Source organism: Rosa rugosa, chromosome 1 (genome assembly GCF_958449725.1).
Source record: "Rosa rugosa chromosome 1, drRosRugo1.1, whole genome shotgun sequence".
NCBI classification, from domain to species: domain Eukaryota; kingdom Viridiplantae; phylum Streptophyta; class Magnoliopsida; order Rosales; family Rosaceae; genus Rosa; species Rosa rugosa.
The window spans coordinates 6,919,847-6,941,123 of record NC_084820.1 but is presented as its reverse complement, the minus strand read 5'-3'; the positions used below and the strand labels follow the sequence as shown (position 1 = coordinate 6,941,123).

The 21,277-nt window shown below is 38.2% G+C and overlaps 4 protein-coding genes across 4 annotated transcripts; 3 read left to right on the top strand and 1 right to left on the bottom strand.

Annotated features, from left to right (window-relative positions):
• The first annotated feature begins 35 nt into the window (after positions 1-35).
• LOC133713627 (PHD finger protein ALFIN-LIKE 4-like) lies at positions 36-3,907 on the top strand. Its single transcript, XM_062139662.1, has 5 exons — positions 36-315; positions 437-469; positions 1,497-1,725; positions 2,197-2,332; positions 3,377-3,907. Exons 1-5 carry the CDS (start codon positions 204-206, stop codon positions 3,635-3,637), a joined length of 771 nt encoding a protein of 256 aa, XP_061995646.1. The 5' UTR covers positions 36-203; the 3' UTR covers positions 3,638-3,907.
• Positions 3,908-7,914: 4,007 nt separating this feature from the next.
• On the top strand, positions 7,915-10,436 carry LOC133713618 (ankyrin repeat-containing protein ITN1-like). Its single transcript, XM_062139653.1, has 2 exons — positions 7,915-8,984; positions 9,269-10,436. The coding sequence occupies exons 1-2, from the start codon at positions 8,415-8,417 to the stop codon at positions 10,208-10,210; spliced, it is 1,512 nt and encodes a 503-aa protein (XP_061995637.1). The 5' UTR covers positions 7,915-8,414; the 3' UTR covers positions 10,211-10,436.
• Positions 10,437-13,276: 2,840 nt separating this feature from the next.
• LOC133713610 (ankyrin repeat-containing protein ITN1-like) lies at positions 13,277-15,814 on the top strand. The gene is made up of 2 exons (XM_062139647.1): positions 13,277-14,166; positions 14,474-15,814. The coding sequence occupies exons 1-2, from the start codon at positions 13,597-13,599 to the stop codon at positions 15,416-15,418; spliced, it is 1,515 nt and encodes a 504-aa protein (XP_061995631.1). The 5' UTR covers positions 13,277-13,596; the 3' UTR covers positions 15,419-15,814.
• A 215-nt stretch (positions 15,815-16,029) lies between these two features.
• LOC133713601 (protein PLASTID MOVEMENT IMPAIRED 1-RELATED 1) lies at positions 16,030-20,424 on the bottom strand. Its single transcript, XM_062139637.1, has 3 exons — positions 20,148-20,424; positions 17,641-19,920; positions 16,030-17,554 (listed from the first exon to the last, which is right to left on the bottom strand). The coding sequence occupies exons 2-3, from the start codon at positions 19,911-19,913 to the stop codon at positions 16,390-16,392; spliced, it is 3,438 nt and encodes a 1,145-aa protein (XP_061995621.1). The 5' UTR covers positions 19,914-19,920; positions 20,148-20,424; the 3' UTR covers positions 16,030-16,389.
• Positions 20,425-21,277: the final 853 nt, after the last annotated feature.

The following is a 21,277-nucleotide window of genomic DNA, read 5'->3' as shown; positions in this document are numbered from 1 at the left end:
AAATTCCTTTAAAATCCTCCCCCCCCCCCCCCCCCCCTAATCCTTGTTTCTCTCTCCTCAGACTCGCTGCTACTGAAAGCCTCTGGGCTCTCTCTCTCTCTGCGTTTTAAGCCTTGGCCGTCGTCCCCATCTCCATAAATACGGTTACTTAGTTGCTTATTTACCATTCTACCCCTGAGTAGCTCTGAGAGTGTGAGGGGGTCATGGAAGGACCAGGAGCAGCCACGGCGCCGCAGCTCAGCCCGCGCACCGTCGAAGAGGTTTTCAGGGACTTCAAGTGCCGGAGAGCCGGCATAGTCAAAGCTCTCACCACCGGTCTCTCTCTCTCTCTCTCTCTCACTTTTTTTTTTTGTTTTTGAAAATTTGACTTTGGATTTTAAAATTTTTGCTGCTAACGTTTTCTGCGTTTTTTTTTTTGTCTTCTTCCTCGGTGCAGATGTTGGTGAATTTTACGAGCAATGCGATCCTGGTGAGGTTTCTCTGCTTTCTGTTTTTGTTTTTTTTTTTTTGGTTTAAAATTGCACAGTGAAATGGTCATGCTTCAGCTTTAAACCTGCACAAAGGCGTTTTCTGAAAATCTGGAAAAAGTAAAAAAAAAATTTACAGTATTTTTAGGTGTATGTGAAGGTTTCTGTTTAATTTTTCTTGCTTTTCTTCACACAAAAGAATAATTGTCTCTCTTGCTTTTCTCCATCATTTTGAGAATTTAATTTATTTTTCTGTTTTTATTCTATTTGGAGTCAAATTTTTTGTCCTAATAGTAGAATATTGTACCGACACCATTTTTTTTTTTTTACTCTTCTAGTTTTTGGGGCTTTATTGTTATTCTTTGGTGCGGTTTCCTTTTGTAATTGCATAACAAGCTCTGCTAACTTTCCAAACGCTTATTCGGTCTGCTCTTTTTTTTTCATTTTTATATCTTGATGAGTTTTGCCTGATGTGTTCATATTTCTTGTGTTCTGCGGAATCGATCCTTTACTGCAATAGATACATGCAGGTAACAACTTTTGAATGAGGTTCTGCAGTATTATTTTTGCCATTGTTTTTGAAAAAAGCCATGCTACTCTTTTCGTGGATGTATAGTTGACTTAGATGCATTGGATTGGTTAACTGCCCCCTCTTTACTGAATTTAGGGTAACTGCCAAACCGAGTTGTTGTACTTTCCTGTAGTAGTCTTGAGAATTAGGAGCTCCGTGTGTGTCTGGGTACAATGTCACTAAGGTTTACACTGCAGTAATTTGGCTCATATTACTTTTATCAAAGTTTGCAGTTGGTACTCTACAAAATGCATTGGTTTTGTGGGTTGGTGTCTGTATTGCCTGTGCAGCATTTCCAGTTGACAGTCGCATGTTATGCTCTTGCATTGTTTTATTTTATTTTTGCTTTTGCTATACTTTGAAATAGATTAAAAAATCTGGAAGTTTCTTAGATTGTGTGTGTCATCTCGATGGTTGCAAGGGATACTTTGTGTTTTAACTAATTGGTGCATGTTCAGAGAAGGAGAATCTTTGTTTGTATGGACTGCCTAATGAAGACTGGGAAGTTAATCTACCTGCTGAAGAAGTTCCTCCAGAGCTTCCTGAACCTGCTTTGGGCATCAACTTTGCCCGAGATGGGATGAAAGAAAAGGACTGGTTGTCTCTGGTTGCAGTTCACAGTGATGCATGGTTACTCGGAGTGGCTTTCTATTTTGGTGCCAGATTCGGTTTTGACAGGGCTGACAGGTATCTCTATTTTCCTTCATGCTGCTATCTGATGCTTTTATTATTGTTGGCATGAAAAGAATGTTGTTGCTTGTAGGTGAGCTGCTTTTGGTTTTATTTGTTGATCTTGTCTCATTTATTATCTCTTTGTAAATTAATGTTGTCAAATCCATAAGCCACATCCAAATATAACAAAGTTGTTAGAATTGCTGGAATTAATATTAAATGAAATACCCGATAAGATTAAGCTTCTTCAATTCATTCTCAATTAAATGTTATGCTTGTATATTCTAGGTTTAAATAGTCGTTAGACACTCGAATCTTGCAATTAATAAAACACAAATATTTTGTTTGAAAATTAACATAGAAAAAGCAACAAAAAAAAAAAAGAAGGTTTTTGCTGAACAAAGTATAGTGTGATAGGGCTTTAAATGAGTAATAGGTTGGGATTCAATAAATCACCAGCTGTCTGAAATGAGCATTTTGATGCAGGAAACGTCTCTTCACTATGATAAATGATCTGCCATCAGTATTTGAGATTGTGACGGGCTCTGTGAAGAAACAGGCGATGGAGAAGTCAGCAGTTTCAAATAACAGCATCCATAAGCCAAAGTCAAGCTCTAGAGGGGTAAAAACTTTGTTCTTGACTTTAGTCATATTGATTGGTTTTATCAATCAGGAAACCTGGACCTACGAGTTAATTGGTAATTGAGTGTTCTATCTTGAGTGCACTTCTATTAGTCTCTCTATGTGTGTGGTGTGTAAGACAGGATGAATTGCCATGGTTTATATATATCTAGTTTTGTTCACCACTTACTATATTATTCTAGGATTTTATTTTTGCCACTAGTCTAAAAGGTATGTGTTAAAGAACTCCATATTTTAGTTCTCGCTAGTTACAAGACCAATTCCCACTAGTTTAGTATTGAGTTTTTCACTGCTATTATAGGATATTATTTTCACCAATCTTACTGTTGGATTTTATTCTCTAATTTCTGATGATGCACGCAAAACTTTCAAGTTGCTCTGTTATAGTGAACCATTCACCTACATGATTTGATATTTTAGTGTGCATAACAGAATAACAAAATGAGTAAAATATGCATGAAGGGATTAGAAGTTTTGCATATTGGGTAGCTTAGTCTAATATGATTGGTTATGTCTTACCTTCTCCAGTCTTACTATTGCATTTACGCTGTTAATGATTGACATACCAAATTTGAAGCAGATATTTTATTTACAACCATTCCATGAATAAATTTCAAGTCCAGTATAATTTAACTTATCTTTGAGTGTGTGCAAGCGTTCCTAGTGTAAAAGCGTGCAAGAAATACCAAATCTAATATGATATACATGGACTTGAACTTATTTGTGGGTGTACCCATTAATGAAACTTGAATTTGTTTATTGCCTAGCATTTAAATTAATTATTTCTTCATTGAGTGGCTTAACATGAATGTAATTGGGGAAAGCTAACTACTATAGAAGCCGGTTTATAACTCTTCAGCTGCCATGAGGCAGTGATTACCTTGAACATTTAATTGTTTCTAGGTTAGTCCCTAATGCTTTGTGCTTGGTTTGTGTTATGTGGCTTAGTAATGATGATCATCATTCTATTCATACATTCCCTTATATACATGTTACTAATACCTATCCTTTTTCTTGGGAACAGCGAGGCTCTGAACCAGGCAAATATTCAAAAATGCTGCCAAAGGACGAGGATGAGGGACTGGATGAGGAAGATGATGAGGAGCATGGGGAAACTATGTGTGGTGCCTGTGGGGAGAGCTATGCTGCAGATGAATTCTGGATTTGTTGCGACATTTGTGAGAAGTGGTTCCATGGAAAATGCGTGAAGATTACTCCTGCCAGAGCTGAGCACATCAAGCATTACAAGTGCCCTGCATGCAGCAACAAGAGAATGCGGCCTTGATCTTGCAAGAAGGTGGATTAGTCGTAATTAAGTCATGTTGGATAGATCGAGCTAACTATTTAGAGTTATCTGCATGTGAGCAGTGGTGGAACAACTTTCAAGTTAGTACTTTGTTCTTGGTTATATTAGTGTTTGGTGATTTGAAGGATCTGAACTCGGGTGTTTAATATGATTGTAAACCGGCCTAGTGTTGTTTCAACCTGTTACTTGTTCTGACAAATGCCTTGTGCACTAAATTATCTTCTATCCAATTTCAAACTTCAGTCTTTATGATCTAATCGTATGCAGTTTTTAGATTAACTAAATACATGTGTTCTTGCAATTTTTGCTAGGTTTAACGAGTACGTGTTGCTATTCTCTTCTTTTTTGAGCCAAAGGGATTCTTTTCTTCAGACACACCCTCATAGTGTTCCGCAAAACCTTCGAAATCTTTTATGGGTTTGGCTTTTACAACCAGTGTACCAGTTAATCGCCCAAAAAACGAATGCATAGTATCTGGGAAATTCTTTTGCCAACAAACGCTGATAGAGAGGCCTTGATTTAGTGTCAACTGCAGATATGGAAGAATTTGAGAGAGCTCTAGTGAATGAGAGGAAGATGGAGTATCTTCTGCTCGCACTATAACTTGAATTCATAAGCGCAATGCAGCCCAATGTGTTTTTTTTTTTTGGTTACAAAAAGTTCAGGGCAAACTTACGATCTTGACCCAACAGGACTTACAAAACTGGCTAGTGTCTCAGTCCAGTCCATTGGTATGGAATTATGCATGACATTTTCTAGATTACCCACCAACAAAGGATAGTCGGCAGCGGAATTCTGACTTAGATGGGGGCTCCAACACAAACCCATCCTTACCAACTGAACCAACCTTTGTTGGCCAATGCAGCCCAATGTTGATACCCAAAGTACCATGGAAGTGATTTTCCTCCATTGTTTCAGCACATTTTCTCTTCTTTTGGAAAATGTTTGTTATTTAAAGTATGCAACTTTCCCTAATTATCTATAATCTAAAGCGCGTGGCCTGTTCACTGGAGTCGCACTGTTCATTCGCGTCACACTGTTCATTTGAGCCCGAAGTAAATGACTCTTTTACCCTGTTAATGTTAATTGTTGAAATGAAATCAGACGATCCACTGTTCTGGTGCAAAGGTCCAGGTGGAATTTTGGCTAAATTTCGCAACCAATTGTAATTATGGGGTTTAGATAGAAATAGGGAAAAGAGTAACCTGTGGTCAGTGTAGTGTGTATGAGTTTATGCATTGGTGATAAACGTGAAATTCTGATCTTCATATACTCTGAACACTAAATGAATCAGATATTTGTATATGTCTAACTTCTGATATCAAATCAAAACTAAGTCTCCTTTATTCATCTAAAAATTGATCTAAACTTAATTTTCCATAATTTGCAGTCTTTGCAAAATCTCAGACATTGCAACAGAAAAGAGAAGAAGGCAAATTAGTTTGATATGCAATTTCACAAGTAAGACTTCAATCTTTTACTCTCTGTCTTTTCTAATATAAGTACCTTGCTTGCTTTAAAAAATGATCAAGTAGTTGGTCCTATGTTCACCGGATTGAGAGGCCACAAATGTGACCATTTTGTCATGGCCATTTATCTTTTTTATATTTTTTTATATTGGCTCGCGCCCCATTATGGTGCCCCCCACCAATAAAAAAAAAAAAGAAAAAAAGTAAGTACTCGAAAACAAATATATAAGAGGTCAGGAGCTCGAGCCCCATTAAGGGTGGGAATGAGGTGGGATTTTAAAAAAAAAATATATATATAATATTATTTTTTCATCGAAATCGAAATTTTCAAACATCTATTAAGTTTAAGTTTGGAGCTTCAATTGTTTTTTTTTTTTTTTTTTTTTTTTTGTTCTTTACAAACAACACTCCCCTCCATTCACATGTCTATTGAATAATTCAAGAAATGAGGTGTGGTTTCCAATCCCCTTATGTTTTTAACTTTCTACTTTGGGCAATAATGGAAATAGTGGCCTATTTTTTCCGGGGGTGTACTTAAATACCAAAATGGGACATGGATAAAGGGGGTTAATATGTTCTAGTTCCAAATTTTTGTCACTTTCTTAAAGCATTGGTACATTGGATTTGTTTAAAGTTACAAAACATGAAACTATTCAGTGAAAAATCCGAAGCGTGTTACACTTCCACCAACTTAATCCTCGAATAATTTGATCCCGTAGTGAGGCAAGAAACTGAAAGACAGTTTTTTTTTTTTTTTCAAAATCAGAGTTGTTATTCATCACCAGTACGAAAGTGGGATAACTATTGATCGTATTAAGCTTTGAATGAAAACCCCCGGATGTCGTTTTAGTTCTCTCACACAGTTGATTTATGAAAAATGCCAATAATTCTGAAATTACAGGTGAATTATACGCATTGTAGGATTTATAGCTACCTTTTTATATATATATATATATATATATCTAACAAGATGGCCTTCAAACTATGCAGGGACTGTGAAGTATTGGACCATCAACTACTACAAACATTGAGTGAGAAGGTTGATGGCATGGAAAGATATATACTTGAAGTGCTACTCGTGGGAAGAAGATAATGATTTAAACTGGTCCTGTTTGCTTGACAGCAACTTACCAGAGGATGAAGATACTGTACTGAAGACCCCGACTACATAGTTCCAGAAGAAGTTGGGCGGGGGGGGGAAAACAATCACAGCTTCAAGTATAAGAGAATATGATTTCCGCCAACGCGGTCTTCATTGTAAACTTCCTGCACAAGTTATCAACTATATAAGTTGAATATACCATCTGATTTCATTGCTGTCATTTGTTTTCTCAGGGGGTACCTTCTCAGACAGAAATATAAACAGAAACCATATCAACATTATTAATTGTAAGTTTTGAGTGTTAATTATCACATGTACTAATTGATTTGTTGGTAGATGAAGTGACACCTCATTTTGAATTGGCAAATTCACATTTTTCATGTAATGCCTAATTGGCTAATTTTGAGTTGGTAGTGCAAAAGGCAATTCGATCACCACAATATCTGAGCAAATGCAAAATAATAATGACAGAGGCATTAGCAGAACAGAATAATCAGCCATATATTTTGAACTAAGACATCCAACTAACATGATCCTTAACCACAATTGGCCAATTGTTAGTATAGATTGAAGATGAGGTCAGATATTTTGCTCTCTATTTCTAAATTGTTTCTGATCAAGATATAGTTATTCGATCGATCACCAACTTCTGCTATTGATTGTATTACAATGGCCTGGGTACGTTTATGGTTAAACCAAAACCTTACAAGCTTTATATCATTAATATAAAGAAGCAATCCATGTTCCAATGCATGCAGTTTGGATATCGAATATCGATCCATTAGAAAGTTAATTGCTAGGTAGCTGGTGACATCCAAAAGCTTATATGCCTTTTCGAATTTCAGTTCAGGGTTTGATTAATCAAAGTGGGTACTTAACCAAGCAGGGATGGAACACACATGACAGCACTTGAACATACATTTGTGAAAACCCACATAAAAATGTGTGGTGTTTTTCACATGTTTCCTGATAGAATTTGAGAATCATCATGATATTATATTAAACGCGATCGATGGAGAAGAGGGAAAGCATTTGGAGAAGCTGCAGTATCAGAGATTTGTTGATGAAAGGGTTCAGAGGGATCTTGATGATGAGGGTTGTGCTCTGCCTCTGCAGCTTGCCTTATGGTACTTGCTGCTGTAAGCAAAATCAACTTGATCATGTAACTGATTAGAGTGACCATTATGACTCTCCTCATCATCAGATTTATCTCTCTCTTGATAATCGTCTTAATTTGAGTATATTTAGCTTTAAGTGCAAGAAAAACACATAGTACGCATTATAGTTTAGTGCATTAATGTATTAATTTTTTTTTTATATACATTTTATTCTATTACATAACCATTCAAAAAATATTTTTACTTTAAATCCGGTTCATTCAACTAGTTTTTCCTCTTCATTCGAAATTTCAAATTGATAGGTTGACCATGTCATATCACCATTTGAGTGTCTCATCCAAACATCCTCTTGGAAATAAGATCATGTCACCTAAAACTTGTGACTCCAAAATCCAAATGATGCTTCTAATTTTCTAGGAACCTCGAGACTCGGAGCAACTATTGCTTTCTCCCAAGTCTATCAAACAAGTTACATGAAATATATCGGGTCAAATATAAATTCCCAATTCCCATATCAATCGGGTCATATAAAGGAAGGACTCCCACACAAGGCAAAGCCAGAATGGAAGCTTCCAAGGTTCCCAACACTGTCCCACCCTGAGGTCTGAACAAAGCAAAGCATTTCGATTTTCTTCTCTTCTCTTACTGAAATAATCATTTGATTAGTCCCCATGACTTCGGCTCAGTTGGGTCAATTTCCTTTGGCCACAAAAACCCTTTCTTTTATTCCCCAAGTTGCTTTCACGTACAGTACCAGATCCACCACACCCAAAACCCAAATCTTTATTCTCTGATGATGTCTCCAAAGCTCTGAAACCATCAAAGCATTTCGATTTTCTTCTCTTCTCTTACTGAAATAATCATTTGATTAGTCCCCATGACTTCGGCTCAGTTGGGTCAATTTCCTTTGGCCACAAAAACCCTTTCTTTTATTCCCCAAGTTGCTTTCACGTACAGTACCAGATCCACCACACCCAAAACCCAAATCTTTATTCTCTGATGATGTCTCCAAAGCTCTGAAACCATCAAAGCAGACGACTTTACAGAAACCCGGCAGAAGAGCAAACATGGAGAAGAAGCTCTCAGATGTAGCCATGGAAGGAAGCGTGAAGATGCTCAATGATCTGATCCAACAAGACCCACTTGTGTTAGACAGAGCTTTAGTTTCATCCTTGTCTGAAACCCCACTTCATATAGCTTCAATGTTGGGCCATTTGGACTTGGTCAAAGCGCTACTGAGCCGCAAGCCCGAGTTCGCCACCCAGTTGGACTCGCGCGGGTCGACCCCGCTCCACCTGGCGGCGGCCAAGGGACACTTGGAGGTCGTGAGGGAGCTGATATGGGCGGACTCGGCGGCGTGTTTGGTGAAGAACCAGGATGGGAGGACGGCGCTCCACGTGTCGGCTGTTAAGGGAAGAGTTGAGGTGGTGGGGGAGTTGGTCCGAGCGAGGACTGAGTCGACTCGGGCGTTGACCGATAGAGGGGAGAGTGTGATGCATTTGTGCGTGGGGAGTAATAGGTTGGAGGCTTTAAGCGTTTTGGTGGAGAGTATTGGGAAAGATGATCAGCTTGTGAATTTGAAGGATGGGAATGGTAACACCATTTTGCATATTGCTGTGGCCAAGAAGCAAGTTGAGGTATGATTTTTGGGTTCTTGCAATTTGTATCTATGCAAATGAATGCTTGTGTAGTTAAAGATTAGTCCTTTATGAAATATGGATTTGGAGAATATGAAATCAGCATATAGTTGATGAGGAGTTTTTGCATAATCAATTTTGTTAACGAAAGTTTACATCTTCAATTGAATTTATATCGCAAGCATTGAACATGCAGCATTTGGAGCTAATTTAGAGGGATTGATAATTGATTTGTATGGTTAGTTGCATTTTTGTTTACGCATTGGTGTGTTGGATTTGTGCAGATCATCAAGTATTTGCTGACCAGTACTGGAGTGAATGTGAATGCTTTGAATTTAAATGGCTCTACTGCATTAGACATTCTACTGCAGAGTCCTAGAGATTTGAAGGACATGGAGATTGAGGATTCTCTTAGAGAGGTTGGGGCTCAAAGGGCAAAGGACATGCGTTCAATTGAGCATGAATGGGTTCCGAAAAAAGAACCTCAGATAACAAGACGTGTAGCCTCAGTAGTGTCTTCGAATGGGGAAAGGACGATGACAAGACGTGCAACGTCAGTAGTATCCACTAGTGGTGAACGCCAGACAACGAGGCGCCTAGGCTCAACAGTATCCTCAAAAGAGAACGAGTCTAGCAAACCGGAGGTGAATCAGAAGCCTACTGAGTGGCTTGGCAGGAAGAGAGATTCATTGATGGTGGTGGCGTCACTCCTTGCAACTGTAGCCTTCCAAGCTGCAATAACCCCACCTGGAGGTGTTTGGCAAGATGACCTCCAAGTAGACGAAAATGGTAACCCTGTTGATAAGCCTCACACCGTAGGAACATCTATCATGGCCACTAACAAGGCAGAAGAGTATGGTATATTCATGATTTTTAACTCAATCACTTTCCTCTCATCCCTCAGCATAATTCTTCTTCTTGTTAGTGGGCTGCCTATAAAAAAGCGGAGGTGGATGTGGATACAAATGATCATAATGTGGATTGCCATCACTACGCAAGTCTCAACTTACTTTCTCTCGCTCCGTCACTTGTCCCCTAAGAATTTGGAACCCGTCTTGAAACAGGTCACAGAGATATCAGTTTTGACATGGTTGTGTTTGATGTTGGTTGTTTTCATAGGGAATGTCATTCGTTTGAATTTATGGGTTCTCAGAAAGTATGGTTATATTAAGCCAAAAGAGGTAGACCCATCAGCTACAATTGATGAAGAACTTGAAGAGGTGTAAGCTGAGGATTACAGTGAGCAGTCATTGTAGTCTTCTTGGTGTCTCAGGTTTTTGGTCATTGATGTGTTTGACACTGGATTGAATTCATTAATGTGTTATAGTGTTATACCCTCCTGAACTAGTCTGCTGGTGATATGCGTGTCAATGTAGTCTTTTAGAAACTTTTGCAGCGGAGCCTTGTCAAGTATGAGATTAAACGTGTAAAGATACTTATCGAAAAAAAAAAAACCGTGTAAAGATCTGGTTTTTAGCAGCAAAGCCAATCCGGACTCTCCTCATTACTCACATATCTCTCTCTCGATGATAATCGTCTTTATTTTTATTTTATTTTTTTGACTTTGTTAAGGGGAGCCCAAAGGCTTCCCAGGCCAAGATAAACTTGTTCGGGGCATGTGAAATGTTTCAACTGTGCTGTAAGTGTCTGGTCATTTTGACAGTTTCGGGGTTCGAACTTAGGTTGGAGAGCACACCCAACTAGGCAAGAACCACTAGACCACTTGCAGTGGTTATAATCGTCTTAATTTGAGTACATTTAGTTTTAAGTGCAAGACAAACACACACATACACATTACACATTCATAGTTTAGTGCATTAATGTATTAATTTTCTTTTAAAATATACATCTCACATTCTACTGCGTAACCATTCAAAAAACATTCACTTTAAATCCGGCTCCTTCAACTAGTTTTCCCTCTTTATTTGAATTAATACGTCGACCATGTTACATCACACGAGTGTCATACCTTACGAGTGTCTCGCCCAAACTTGCTCTTGAAAATAAGATCATCTCTCCTAAAACTTACAGCTCTCCAAAATCCAAATGATGCTTAGAAATGGTCAGAAGCATCAGACTCAGGCGCACAAGGTCAACTATTGCTCTCTCCCAAGTCTATCAAACAAGGGGGAATTTGATTCTATACCCAAATTCACACACTAACCCATCCATAAGAGTGTTTTAACTTTTAATATACACCCAAACCAATTAATTAGGTTTATTCAAAATAAAAAAACCTATTAAATATGATAACTATTAAAACCCAATGTTGTTAAGAATTACTAAAGCTGCCACTATCAAATTCCTCATTCACCTATTAAATAGGATTAGAGAGTTTCTATTGGGACCTCCAAATCTACTCACTTGACCTCACGCTATTATGAATTATTAAATGACATATATAACCTACTATAAAATGACTATTAAGGACAATAATTATACCAAAAAAATATTATATTTATTTTATGTAGACTTTCCAATTCAATAATATTAGATTGTATTCCTTATTATTTTCCTTATCTATTTTCATTTTCCAATTTCACTACATACTCATTAAAGCATTCATATATATTTAATAAGAATTAAAAATATGATTAAGATCATGTGACATAAAAATGTATGATATATATGTTGAACGCATATCGGTGAGGGAAAACAAAATAAATCCTCTTATGATTTATGACCTAAATCTAAGTCAATCCATTATATTTTGCAAAAAAAAAAAAAAAAAAAAAAAAAAAAAACTAAAAATATTTAAATAATTAATCATGTGGTACAAAAAATACAGAAAAATAAAATAAAAAAGCGAATGATTTTTTTTTTTGAGAATAAAAACAAATAATTTCTTCATTTTTTTTGCATAGCTAAAATAGAAAAAAAAAACATAATAGTTGATGGCATTTTCTTATTGATTAGACATTAATTTTTGAAACTCAAGTTTGATTATGAAATGTATACTTAGTTAAGATTTATAGAGTGATTAAATCATTGAAATGACTAAATTTTTTATTTTAAAGATAATAATTTGTTTGCAAATTATATGAGTGAGGTTATTTGAGGAAGTTTAGTGAGGTTTAGTAAGTAACTTTAGTATTTGAAAATTGATAAGAGGTGTAAAAAACATAGAGGTCAAGTGAGTAAATTTGGAGGTTCTAATAGAAAAACTCATAGGATTAATATTAAAATCCAGTCTTGCCGCCGATGGAATTACTCAACCCTTGATTCCAACAATTGAAAACTCTCATCTGGGTTGGAGGTTATGTAATCTCCACATTCAAAAGCATAATCTCTACATTCAAAGCCGGTATCAATATCTCCACAATCATGCGATTATGTTTTTGATTTCAAATTGTGATTGTGATATAAATGGATCACACAATCAGAGGTTGGTGGGTTGCCTTTGTTCAACTGCATATCCCTTTAATCCGATTGGCACGGTTGATGAGCATTGTGTTTGCTACCTATTTAATAGGTGTGTGTCTTCCTGACGAAGATGTATTTGTTTTGTGAGTTTTCAGGGTTTATGCTATTGAATAGGTATAATAGACTCTACCTGTTCTTGATTGCATGTTTGTTTCTCAATAGATTCTACAAGTTCTTGATGGCTAAAGAATACTCCCACCTAGAGTTTAAGTGCTAATAATAGGAATATCTCCACAAAAGGATGTTTAATCACGTTGAGAAATCTACGAAATCTAATAGGAATATCTACACAAACATATCTACTAAAAATTATAGATCAAATCTGAAAGGAAGAGATATACAATAATTAAGGCAATTAATCTTTTTAAATAAGGAATATCTACACAAACATATCTCCTAAAATATGGCATTAGTTATATACCATAATTAAGGCGATTAATCACGTTAAGATATCTAATAATAGAAATATCTACACAAACATATCTACTAAAAAATGGCAAATATATAGATCAAATCAGAAAGGAAGAGATATACAATAATTAAGGCAATTAATCGTTTTTAAATAAGGAAAAATAAATTGATTGTATTAAATTCTAATTTGTGTTTAAAACTTATGCCATATTTAAATTCAAAAAAAAAAAAACAACTATATTTGAGGAATATTTTCCTTATTCAATCAGAAGGGTAAAATAGTCAAACTAAAAAAACGTAAAAAAACTTAATTATAAACTTAATTATATAAATGGGTGTAGATTAAAAGAAAATATAGAAATGAGTTTTTCTTAATAGAAGCTTATTTTTTAGGTTTTTTTTCTAATTTTCTCATCAAGAAAAACAAGCTACATCAAAATGGTGCATATCAATCGGGTCATAGAGAGGAAGGATTGGCACACAAGGCAAAGCCAGAATGGAAGCTTCCCTCCACTTTCCCACCCTGAAGTCTGAACAAAGCAAAGCAGTCTTTCTCTTCTCTTACTAAAATAATCAAATTATCAAGTCTGTCCTTGTGACTTTGGCTCCGGTTGGGTCAAATTTCTTTGGCCACAAAAACGTCTTTTATTCCCCAAGTTGCTTTCACAGTACCGGATCCACCATCCAATCTTTATTCTCATCACGGCTCTCAGATGATGTTTCCAAAGCTCTGAAACCATCAAAGCAGAGGACTTTACAGAAGCCCAGAAGAGCAGGCATGGAGAAGAAGCTCTCAGATGTAGCCATGGAAGGAAGCGTGAAGAAGCTCAATGATCTGATCCAACAAGACCCACTTGTGTTAGACAGAGCTTTTGTTTCATCCTTGTCTGAAACCCCACTTCATATAGCTTCAATGTTGGGCCATTTGGACTTGGTCAAAGAGCTACTGAGTCGCAACCCCGAGTTCGCCACCGAGTTGGACTCGCGCGGGTCGACGCCGCTCCACCTGGCTGCGGCCAAAGGACACGTGGGGGTCGTGAGGGAGCTGCTCTTGGCGGACTCGGCGGCGTGTTTGGTGAGGAACCAGGATGGGAGGACGGCGCTCCACGTGGCGGCTGTTAAGGGAAGAGTTGAGGTGGTGGGGGAGTTGGTCCGAGCCAGGACTGAGTCGACTCGGGCGTTGACCGATAGAGGGGAGAGTGTGATGCATTTGTGTGTGGGGAGTAATAGGCTGGAGGGTTTAAGGGTTTTGGTGGAGTGTGTTGGAAAAGATGATCAGCTTGTGAATTTGAAGGATGGGAATGGTAACACCATTTTGCATATTGCCGTGGCCAAGAAGCAAGTTGAGGTATGGTTTTTGGGTTCTTGAAATTTGTATCTAGACAAATGATAGATTACTCCTTGATGAAATTTGGATTTGGGGATTATGAAATTAGCATAGGATAGGTGATGAGGAGTTTTTTGTGTATTCAATTTGTTAACGAAAGTTTACATCTTCGATTGAACTTATATCGCAGGCATTGAACATGCAGCATTTAAATGTTAGTTCGTACTGCATTTTTTCAGCTGAACTCAAGTCCACTCTAACTAAGAGGAATTGATTTGTATGGTTAGGTGCATTTTTGTTTACGCGTTGGTGTTTTGGATTTGTGCAGATCATTAAGTTTTTGCTGACCAGGACTGCAGTGAACGTGAACGCTTTGGATGTGAATGGCTCAACTGCATTAGACATTCTACTGCAGAGTCCTAGAGATTTGAAGGACATGGAGGTTGAGGATTCTCTTAGAGAGGTTGGGGCACAAAGGGCAAAGGACATGCGTTCAATTGAGCATGAATGGGTTCCGAAAAAAGAACCTCAGATAACAAGACGTGTAGCCTCAGTAGTGTCTTCGAATGGGGAAAGGACGATGACAAGACGTGCAACGTCAGTAGTATCCGCTAGTGGTGAACGCCAGACAACGAGGCGCCTAGGCTCAACGGTATCCTCAAAAAAAGAGAATGAGACTAACAAACCGGGGGTGAATCAGAAGCCTACTGAGTGGCTCGGCAGGAAGAGAGATTCATTGATGGTGGTGGCGTCACTCCTTGCAACTGTAGCCTTCCAAGCTGCAATAACTCCACCTGGAGGTTTTTGGCAGGATGACAGTCAAGTAGACGAAAATGGTAACCCTGTTGATAATCCTCACAGCGTAGGAACATCTATCATGGCCTCTCAAAACAGAAAAGAGTATGGTGTATTCATGATTTTTAACACAATCGCTTTCCTCTCATCTCTGAGCATAATTCTTCTTCTTGTTAGTGGGCTGCCTATAAACAAGCGGAGGTGGATGTGGATACAAATGATCATAACGTGGATTGCCATCTCTACACTAGGCGCAACTTACTTTCTCTCGCTCCGTCACATGTCCCCTAAGAATGTGGAAAACGTGTTGCGTCAGGTCTCATCGATATCTGTTTTGACATGGTTGTGTTTGATCTTGCTTGTTTTGATAGGGAATGTCATACGTTTGAATTTATGGGTTCTCAGAAAGTATGGTTATATAAAGCCAAAAGACGAAGACCCATCAGCTACAATTGATGAAGAACTTGAAGATGTGTAAGCTGAGGATTACAGTCAGATTACAGTGAGCAGTCATTATAGTCTTCCTGGTGTCTCAGGGTTTTGGTCGTTGATGTCTCTGACACTGGATTAATGTGTTGTACCTCCTGGGGTAGTATCTGCTCGTGTTATGCGTGTCAAGTATTTGAAGATCTGGTTTTTAGCTGCAAAGTTGAAGTCATTTTCTCTGCAAAAAGTACATTTGTATGCTTTATGTGATTGTTTCTTATCTTCCATGAGTGCCATCTTTGTAAATAACAAAGGAAATATACTTGGTTCTAATTGTTCTGATTCTTTCAGTTGACTTGATAAGAATGCCACTGTTATGTTCTACTGATTGGAAATGTAATGACAGTTGTATCTTAATTTGTAGCTCTATAATGTCTTTTACTCAATATGTGAAGCAGATGGACTAAAGATTCTGATGCTTGAATGAAACCCTTGTAGTATTGTGGGCATTTGCTGAACGAGCTCGAGTCAACTATCCCAAGAGGGCAAAAGATACCCGAAATCCAGGTAGGAAGAACGTCGATTAAATGGTTGTTTTTCCTGGGACTGAAGAACCGATTGTGCCATCCAATGTAGAAACAAGTGAAAAGAGAGAATTATAGATAAAAGAATCCTAGTACCAAAAAATTTATTCATTTCATTGCAAAACATTCCAACTGTTGCACGCTAATTGCAGCAATATAGCTTTGACATGACTATTATTGCATGAGTACTTGCAAGACCTATGAATTTACAACAGAAATGAAGATAGAATTGAACATGAGATGGATTTATATCTCTTGTTGGCTGTTGCCCGTCGGTTGAGCATGTTTCAAGCAAATACAAGAATAACATCACGAGCACAACAATCAACCTTGTCTGAAGTCTGGACTCTGTGAACTACCTCTTTACATGGACTCCAGTAACAAGCCAGCTGAATAGGTCAAAATCCCACAAAGGGCATAAATCAAGGCCACCAAGCACTCAGCACAATCTGATAGTTTCATTTGGTAAGATAACATTGGGGTTCCTTATATGCGGATTTAGAGCTGCCAATTCCTTCCATTTTGATCCATCGCCATGAACACGAGCAGAGATGCTCCACAACGTATCACCAGGCTGCACCTTTGTTGTTGCTGAAGTAGAAGATTTTGGAGCAGCCTTGGCCTTTGACTTCAAAAATGGATGCTTATTGTTTTTCCCCATTCCATTAGCAAGCAACCAGCGGGAACCTGATTGTTGCTGGTTTGTATTACCCCATAGCTTCTTTTTTCCGGGCTCCGTTTTCAGACCAGCGACGTGGACTTCAGTGATTTTAAACTGAGGAATAGCTTCCTCTTCAGGAAGTTTCTCATCTTTTTTCTCCTCCTTGATGTCCTCTTTCACCACTGACCCAGACTCATCATCCTCTTCATTACTTTTCCTTAGTTCAGAAACTGTGCTGTAAATCTTGGGCTTTGGTGGGAGAAACACTCTCTCAACTTGAATAAGAGCAAGCATTGGAGCCCCAACAGGCTCATAGTTTCTTAGTGGATCACGAAGTTGCACCATTAATGCTACTGTGAAATTATTCCCCAATAAACCACACTTTCTTGCTCCTTTACCACGCCTTCTCTCTCCCTTCGACCCTCCACGAATCATGTCCAAAGAGTTTGCATGATGAGCAGCAAGGATTTGGGTAGTTCTCTCACTAATATGATCTTCATCATCAATTTCACCAGAATCAAGTTTCATCCATTCATCAAGAGTTAATGAAAGGCCCATTAATCCATCAACATCATTGCCACCATCTTTTATGTCCAGCAACTGCAATCCAGCAGCTCCCTCCAAACCAAGGAGTTCACCAACATTAACACCCTTGCCCTGGAGAGCTGGGTTTTGCGCAACAGACTCTGTGCTAATGCTTGAAGGTTCATCCACATCTGACATCCCGGATTGTATTCTCAACCCCTCAATTGAAAGTGCTTCAATTTTATCCATGGCTAAAGGTGCAAGATCTTCTAAAGATACATATTCTGAGGCCATCTCATCGCCACCTGTGTTTTTCTTGGACTTCTTAGACTTGGGCCCAGATGAACTTCCTTTGACTCTTGTTCGCCCATCTGGTACATCTTGCCCAACAACTGATTCATGCTGCGAGATACAATCCCTGCAATAATAAGAATGAAATATTATAAAGGAAGAATTGGTTATATATATATATTCAAAAATCAGTGTAATACTGGATCTACAAACCTCTGAGGTCCCTCCAAAGCAGGCACAGCTTCCCATGCTACTTGCTCCATCGTCTTTCCAGTAATATCTTCCAAGGGCATTAACTTATTTGCCTGCATGGAAAGCTTTTCGATTCCTACTGATGCCAAATGCTGCAATATATCCATCACCCCAGAGCCCATTTCTGCTGGTACCACAACGGGGCTAGAAACCTGCATGATCAAGTCACCGCCACTTTTAGCATTTTTGAAAAGTGTGGGGTTCATTGACCGTACAAATCCTCCATTCTTTGTCTGAAGAAATGGGCCTATGCCTTCTCCAAGGGGAGGCAGTTCAAGTGGATCTTCATGAGGCGAATCTAATGGACTTCCAAAACCATGAGAGCTTTTTGGGGGAGAATGCTGAAACGCCATCTCATTCAAACCCCACTCACGCATTAATGCTTCTGTCTCCAAGTCTTCCAACATTTTGGCCTTTGCTTTACTCCTTGCTGGTTGAGCTGCCATCTGATGCTCCTCCTCTGCAGCTTGAATCATGGCAGAAAGATCAAAACTCTCAGATAGGTGGCCCCAATCAGACCCAGCTGCATCACTGTAGCTGCATTCTGCTTGGTCATCGGTTACTATGTCAAATTCATCAAACAAAGAACAACCCGCGGCGAGTGTCTCCTTCTCAAACTGTCTTAGCAGACGCTCTCTTGGAGACTCGGGTTCACTCTCAAAGCTAATGCAAGATGGACTTTGCTCTATCCCTAGCATGCTCAAGAACTCATTTTCTGTAACATCATCCAAGCTACATGGACTCCCCATCATATTTCTTTTATATAGTTTATCATCTACATAACCTTTTAGGTGTTCAGGAGATTCTAGTCCTGCTGCCTCCAAATCTGACACAATACTTAAAGCCGACTCTAGGTCTTTCATAAGTGATTCTTTGGTGCATAAGCCATCTTCTTTGGAACTAGAATTACATACCACAAGTCCATCCGTACAACCACCTTGTCCCTCAACCTGGGAATGGACCTCATTTCCTTCTTCAGCTGCTACCTGTCCAGTGGTGATTTCAGCAACATGACCTTCTGCTGCAGAAGCATCAGCAGCCTCTGTAATAATTTCTGGTTCCATCACTTCCTTTGATGGCAGTTCTATCCCCTGCTCAACTACAGAAAAGTCATCCTCTTCACACTCATTCTCTACTGTTACTTTACTAGAAACAGGCGAGGGGAAGGAAGTCGTCTTTATGGACTCAACAGTCTCAGTGAGCACTTCAAGTTCAGGCTTGTAAACAGCTGGAGTGCCCGACTTCTCTTCTTCATCAAATTTCTGATAGAGCACATTAACTGAACTGGATAGTTCCGACTTTGATATTGGTAAAACCTCGTGAAGATCCTTTATGTCCTCTACGGAGCGAGATGAGGCCCTTGAGCGCTGATTAGGAAGACTTTCACCACGCTGCATAGTTGTCCTGGCATCAACCTGACCATATTTGGTCCCTGCTTTTGCCAAACTCGAGCTACTCTGCCTCGAAATCACCCCCTCAGGAGCATTCTGGCTATTTCTTGATGCAGTGGAATTATCCTTAAGCACCGTATACCCAAAACTAACATTAAGTGTTGCACCTTTAGCCTTTCCTGATAGTTTAAAACTCGTTGTCCAGTTCCCTGAGCTCTTCTCCTCCTCTAATTCCTCCAATGTCAGAGGAAGCAACCTCGTGAGATCAACCCTATGCTTCCCCAAATCAAGTTCCGGTGCACCAAACACAGAAGCATATAGCAAGAAATGCTTTGCCTCATACTTTGCCGAATGATGGGGCCCGCTCCTACTACCGTACACAGAGCATGTGTGAGTCAATTTCTCCTCAAATTTTGCCACGCCTTGAACAACCTTCATTGGACTAGTAACGAAAATCCCATCCCTCCTCTTCCAATGCACACAGAGACTAATACTGTTCAAATTCGACGGCAACCCTTCAATGGAATGAACTTCGAGAGAAAAGCAGCAGTTAAACCTACAGTTTCGGATATGGCTAAACGCCTTCAGGGGCTTCCAATTCCAAAATGACCTCTTCTCCTTAAGCAATGAGTTCTCCCCACCAGACTTGGGCTTCGATTTTGGATCAGGCAAAAGGTTCTTCCCCTGAGTTTTCGAGGCATTACTCGCTGTAGAAATTGAACTATTACTCCTAGAGTGCCTTTTGCCTGCGTATAGGGTTTTGCTTATAGTCTCAATCTCATTCAACAATTTCGCATTACCCGAATCCCCTCCCATCTTCCTCCCTCCTTCAAATTTTGACATTTTCTACCTTCATTCACACACAACCCAAAATTCAAAACAACAAAGCAAAAAAAAAAAAAAAAAAAAAAAATCAGATTATAGCAAAACCCATTTCTACTACTTCATCAATCTAAAACCTCAAGTCTATGCAATTCAATATAATCTGGGAAATTCTCATATCTCAAAATCACAACTAAGCAAATATTTAATTAGAAAAGAAAAAAAAAGACAAAAGGAAAGCGGAATTGTAATTACCGATTGGAGCTGGCCGGCGACAGAGGACTGAATCAGAATTGAAAACCCTAAATCACTCGAGGATCACAAAGTCATGGACTTTGCGGAAATTGATAGCTGGGATTTTGGGAGAAAAAGTCGGAGGATTTTGAATTGAAATCTTACAGAAAGAGAGAGAGAGAGAGAGAGAGAATTTCGGAGTTTTCTGAGCGCGTTTCTCTTCCTCTGTCTATGTCACTCTCCCAGCCCAGCCCTCTTTGAATTGCCGCTGCCTCTTTCAAACAAAAACAAATTTTGAACACAAAAAAAATGAAACAAATAAAACGAGAAGAATTTCACAACAGAGTCCGCGTACTTGTGTGTTATTAATTTCTGGTTTGGAAGTTTTCCATATTTGTGTTTTGTACCCGTGAAATATTATGTTCTTGTAATCTAGTCCTTTAGCTTTGCAGTCTAATCACCAAATTAGTGTGGGATTGTAAATCAGGTAGGTTAGTCTGTTTGGAAAGGGCGCAAGGATGGTAGTTTTTGAAAGACGGTCATCAGTGCGTCGTATGTTTGAATTGATTAACTAAGAAACTAAATTTATCGTTTTAATAAGGTTTGAGCAATTAAGTTTTTTGAGAGAAATAGTCAACCACTTTATCTATATATTAGAGTTTTTCTATGGGAACCTCTAAATTTACTCACTTGACCTCTATGTTTTTTACACCTCTGATCAAATTTTCAAATACTAAATTTACTCACTAAACCTCACTAAACTTCCTCAAAGAACCTCCCTTATATAATTTGCAAACAAATTATTATCTTTAAAATAAAAAATTTAGTCATTTCAATGATTTAATCACTCTATAAATCTTAACTAAATATACATTTCTTAATCAAACTTGAGTTTCAAAAATTAATGTCTAATCAATAAGAAAATGTCATGAACTATTATGTTTTTTTTTTTTTTCTATTTTAGCTGTGCAAAAAAAAAAATCATTTGTTTTTATTCTCAAAAAAAAAAAATTCATTCATTTTTTAATGTTTATTTTTTTTCTGTATTTTTTGTACCACATGATTAATTATTTAAATATTTTTAGTTTTTATTTATTTATTATTTTTTTTTTTTGCAAATATAATGGATTGACTTAGATTTAGGTCATAAA

What these genes read in the sequence shown, in the direction of transcription:
- LOC133713601 (XM_062139637.1), bottom strand. Translation starts at nt 19,913, where the DNA reads ATGTCAAAATTTGAAGGAGGGAGGAAGATGGGAGGGGATTCGGGTAAT. An exon ending in GCTTTGGAGGGACCTCAGAG is followed by an intron (nt 17,555 to 17,640) that starts GTTTGTAGATCC and finishes TTATTATTGCAG; the next exon opens with GGATTGTATCTCGCAGCATG.
- LOC133713627 (XM_062139662.1), top strand. Translation starts at nt 204, where the DNA reads ATGGAAGGACCAGGAGCAGCCACGGCGCCGCAGCTCAGCCCGCGCACC. An exon ending in AGTCAAAGCTCTCACCACCG is followed by an intron (nt 316 to 436) that starts GTCTCTCTCTCT and finishes TCCTCGGTGCAG; the next exon opens with ATGTTGGTGAATTTTACGAG. An exon ending in GGTTTTGACAGGGCTGACAG is followed by an intron (nt 1,726 to 2,196) that starts GTATCTCTATTT and finishes ATTTTGATGCAG; the next exon opens with GAAACGTCTCTTCACTATGA.
- LOC133713618 (XM_062139653.1), top strand. Translation starts at nt 8,415, where the DNA reads ATGGAGAAGAAGCTCTCAGATGTAGCCATGGAAGGAAGCGTGAAGATG. An exon ending in TGGCCAAGAAGCAAGTTGAG is followed by an intron (nt 8,985 to 9,268) that starts GTATGATTTTTG and finishes GGATTTGTGCAG; the next exon opens with ATCATCAAGTATTTGCTGAC.
- LOC133713610 (XM_062139647.1), top strand. Translation starts at nt 13,597, where the DNA reads ATGGAGAAGAAGCTCTCAGATGTAGCCATGGAAGGAAGCGTGAAGAAG. An exon ending in TGGCCAAGAAGCAAGTTGAG is followed by an intron (nt 14,167 to 14,473) that starts GTATGGTTTTTG and finishes GGATTTGTGCAG; the next exon opens with ATCATTAAGTTTTTGCTGAC.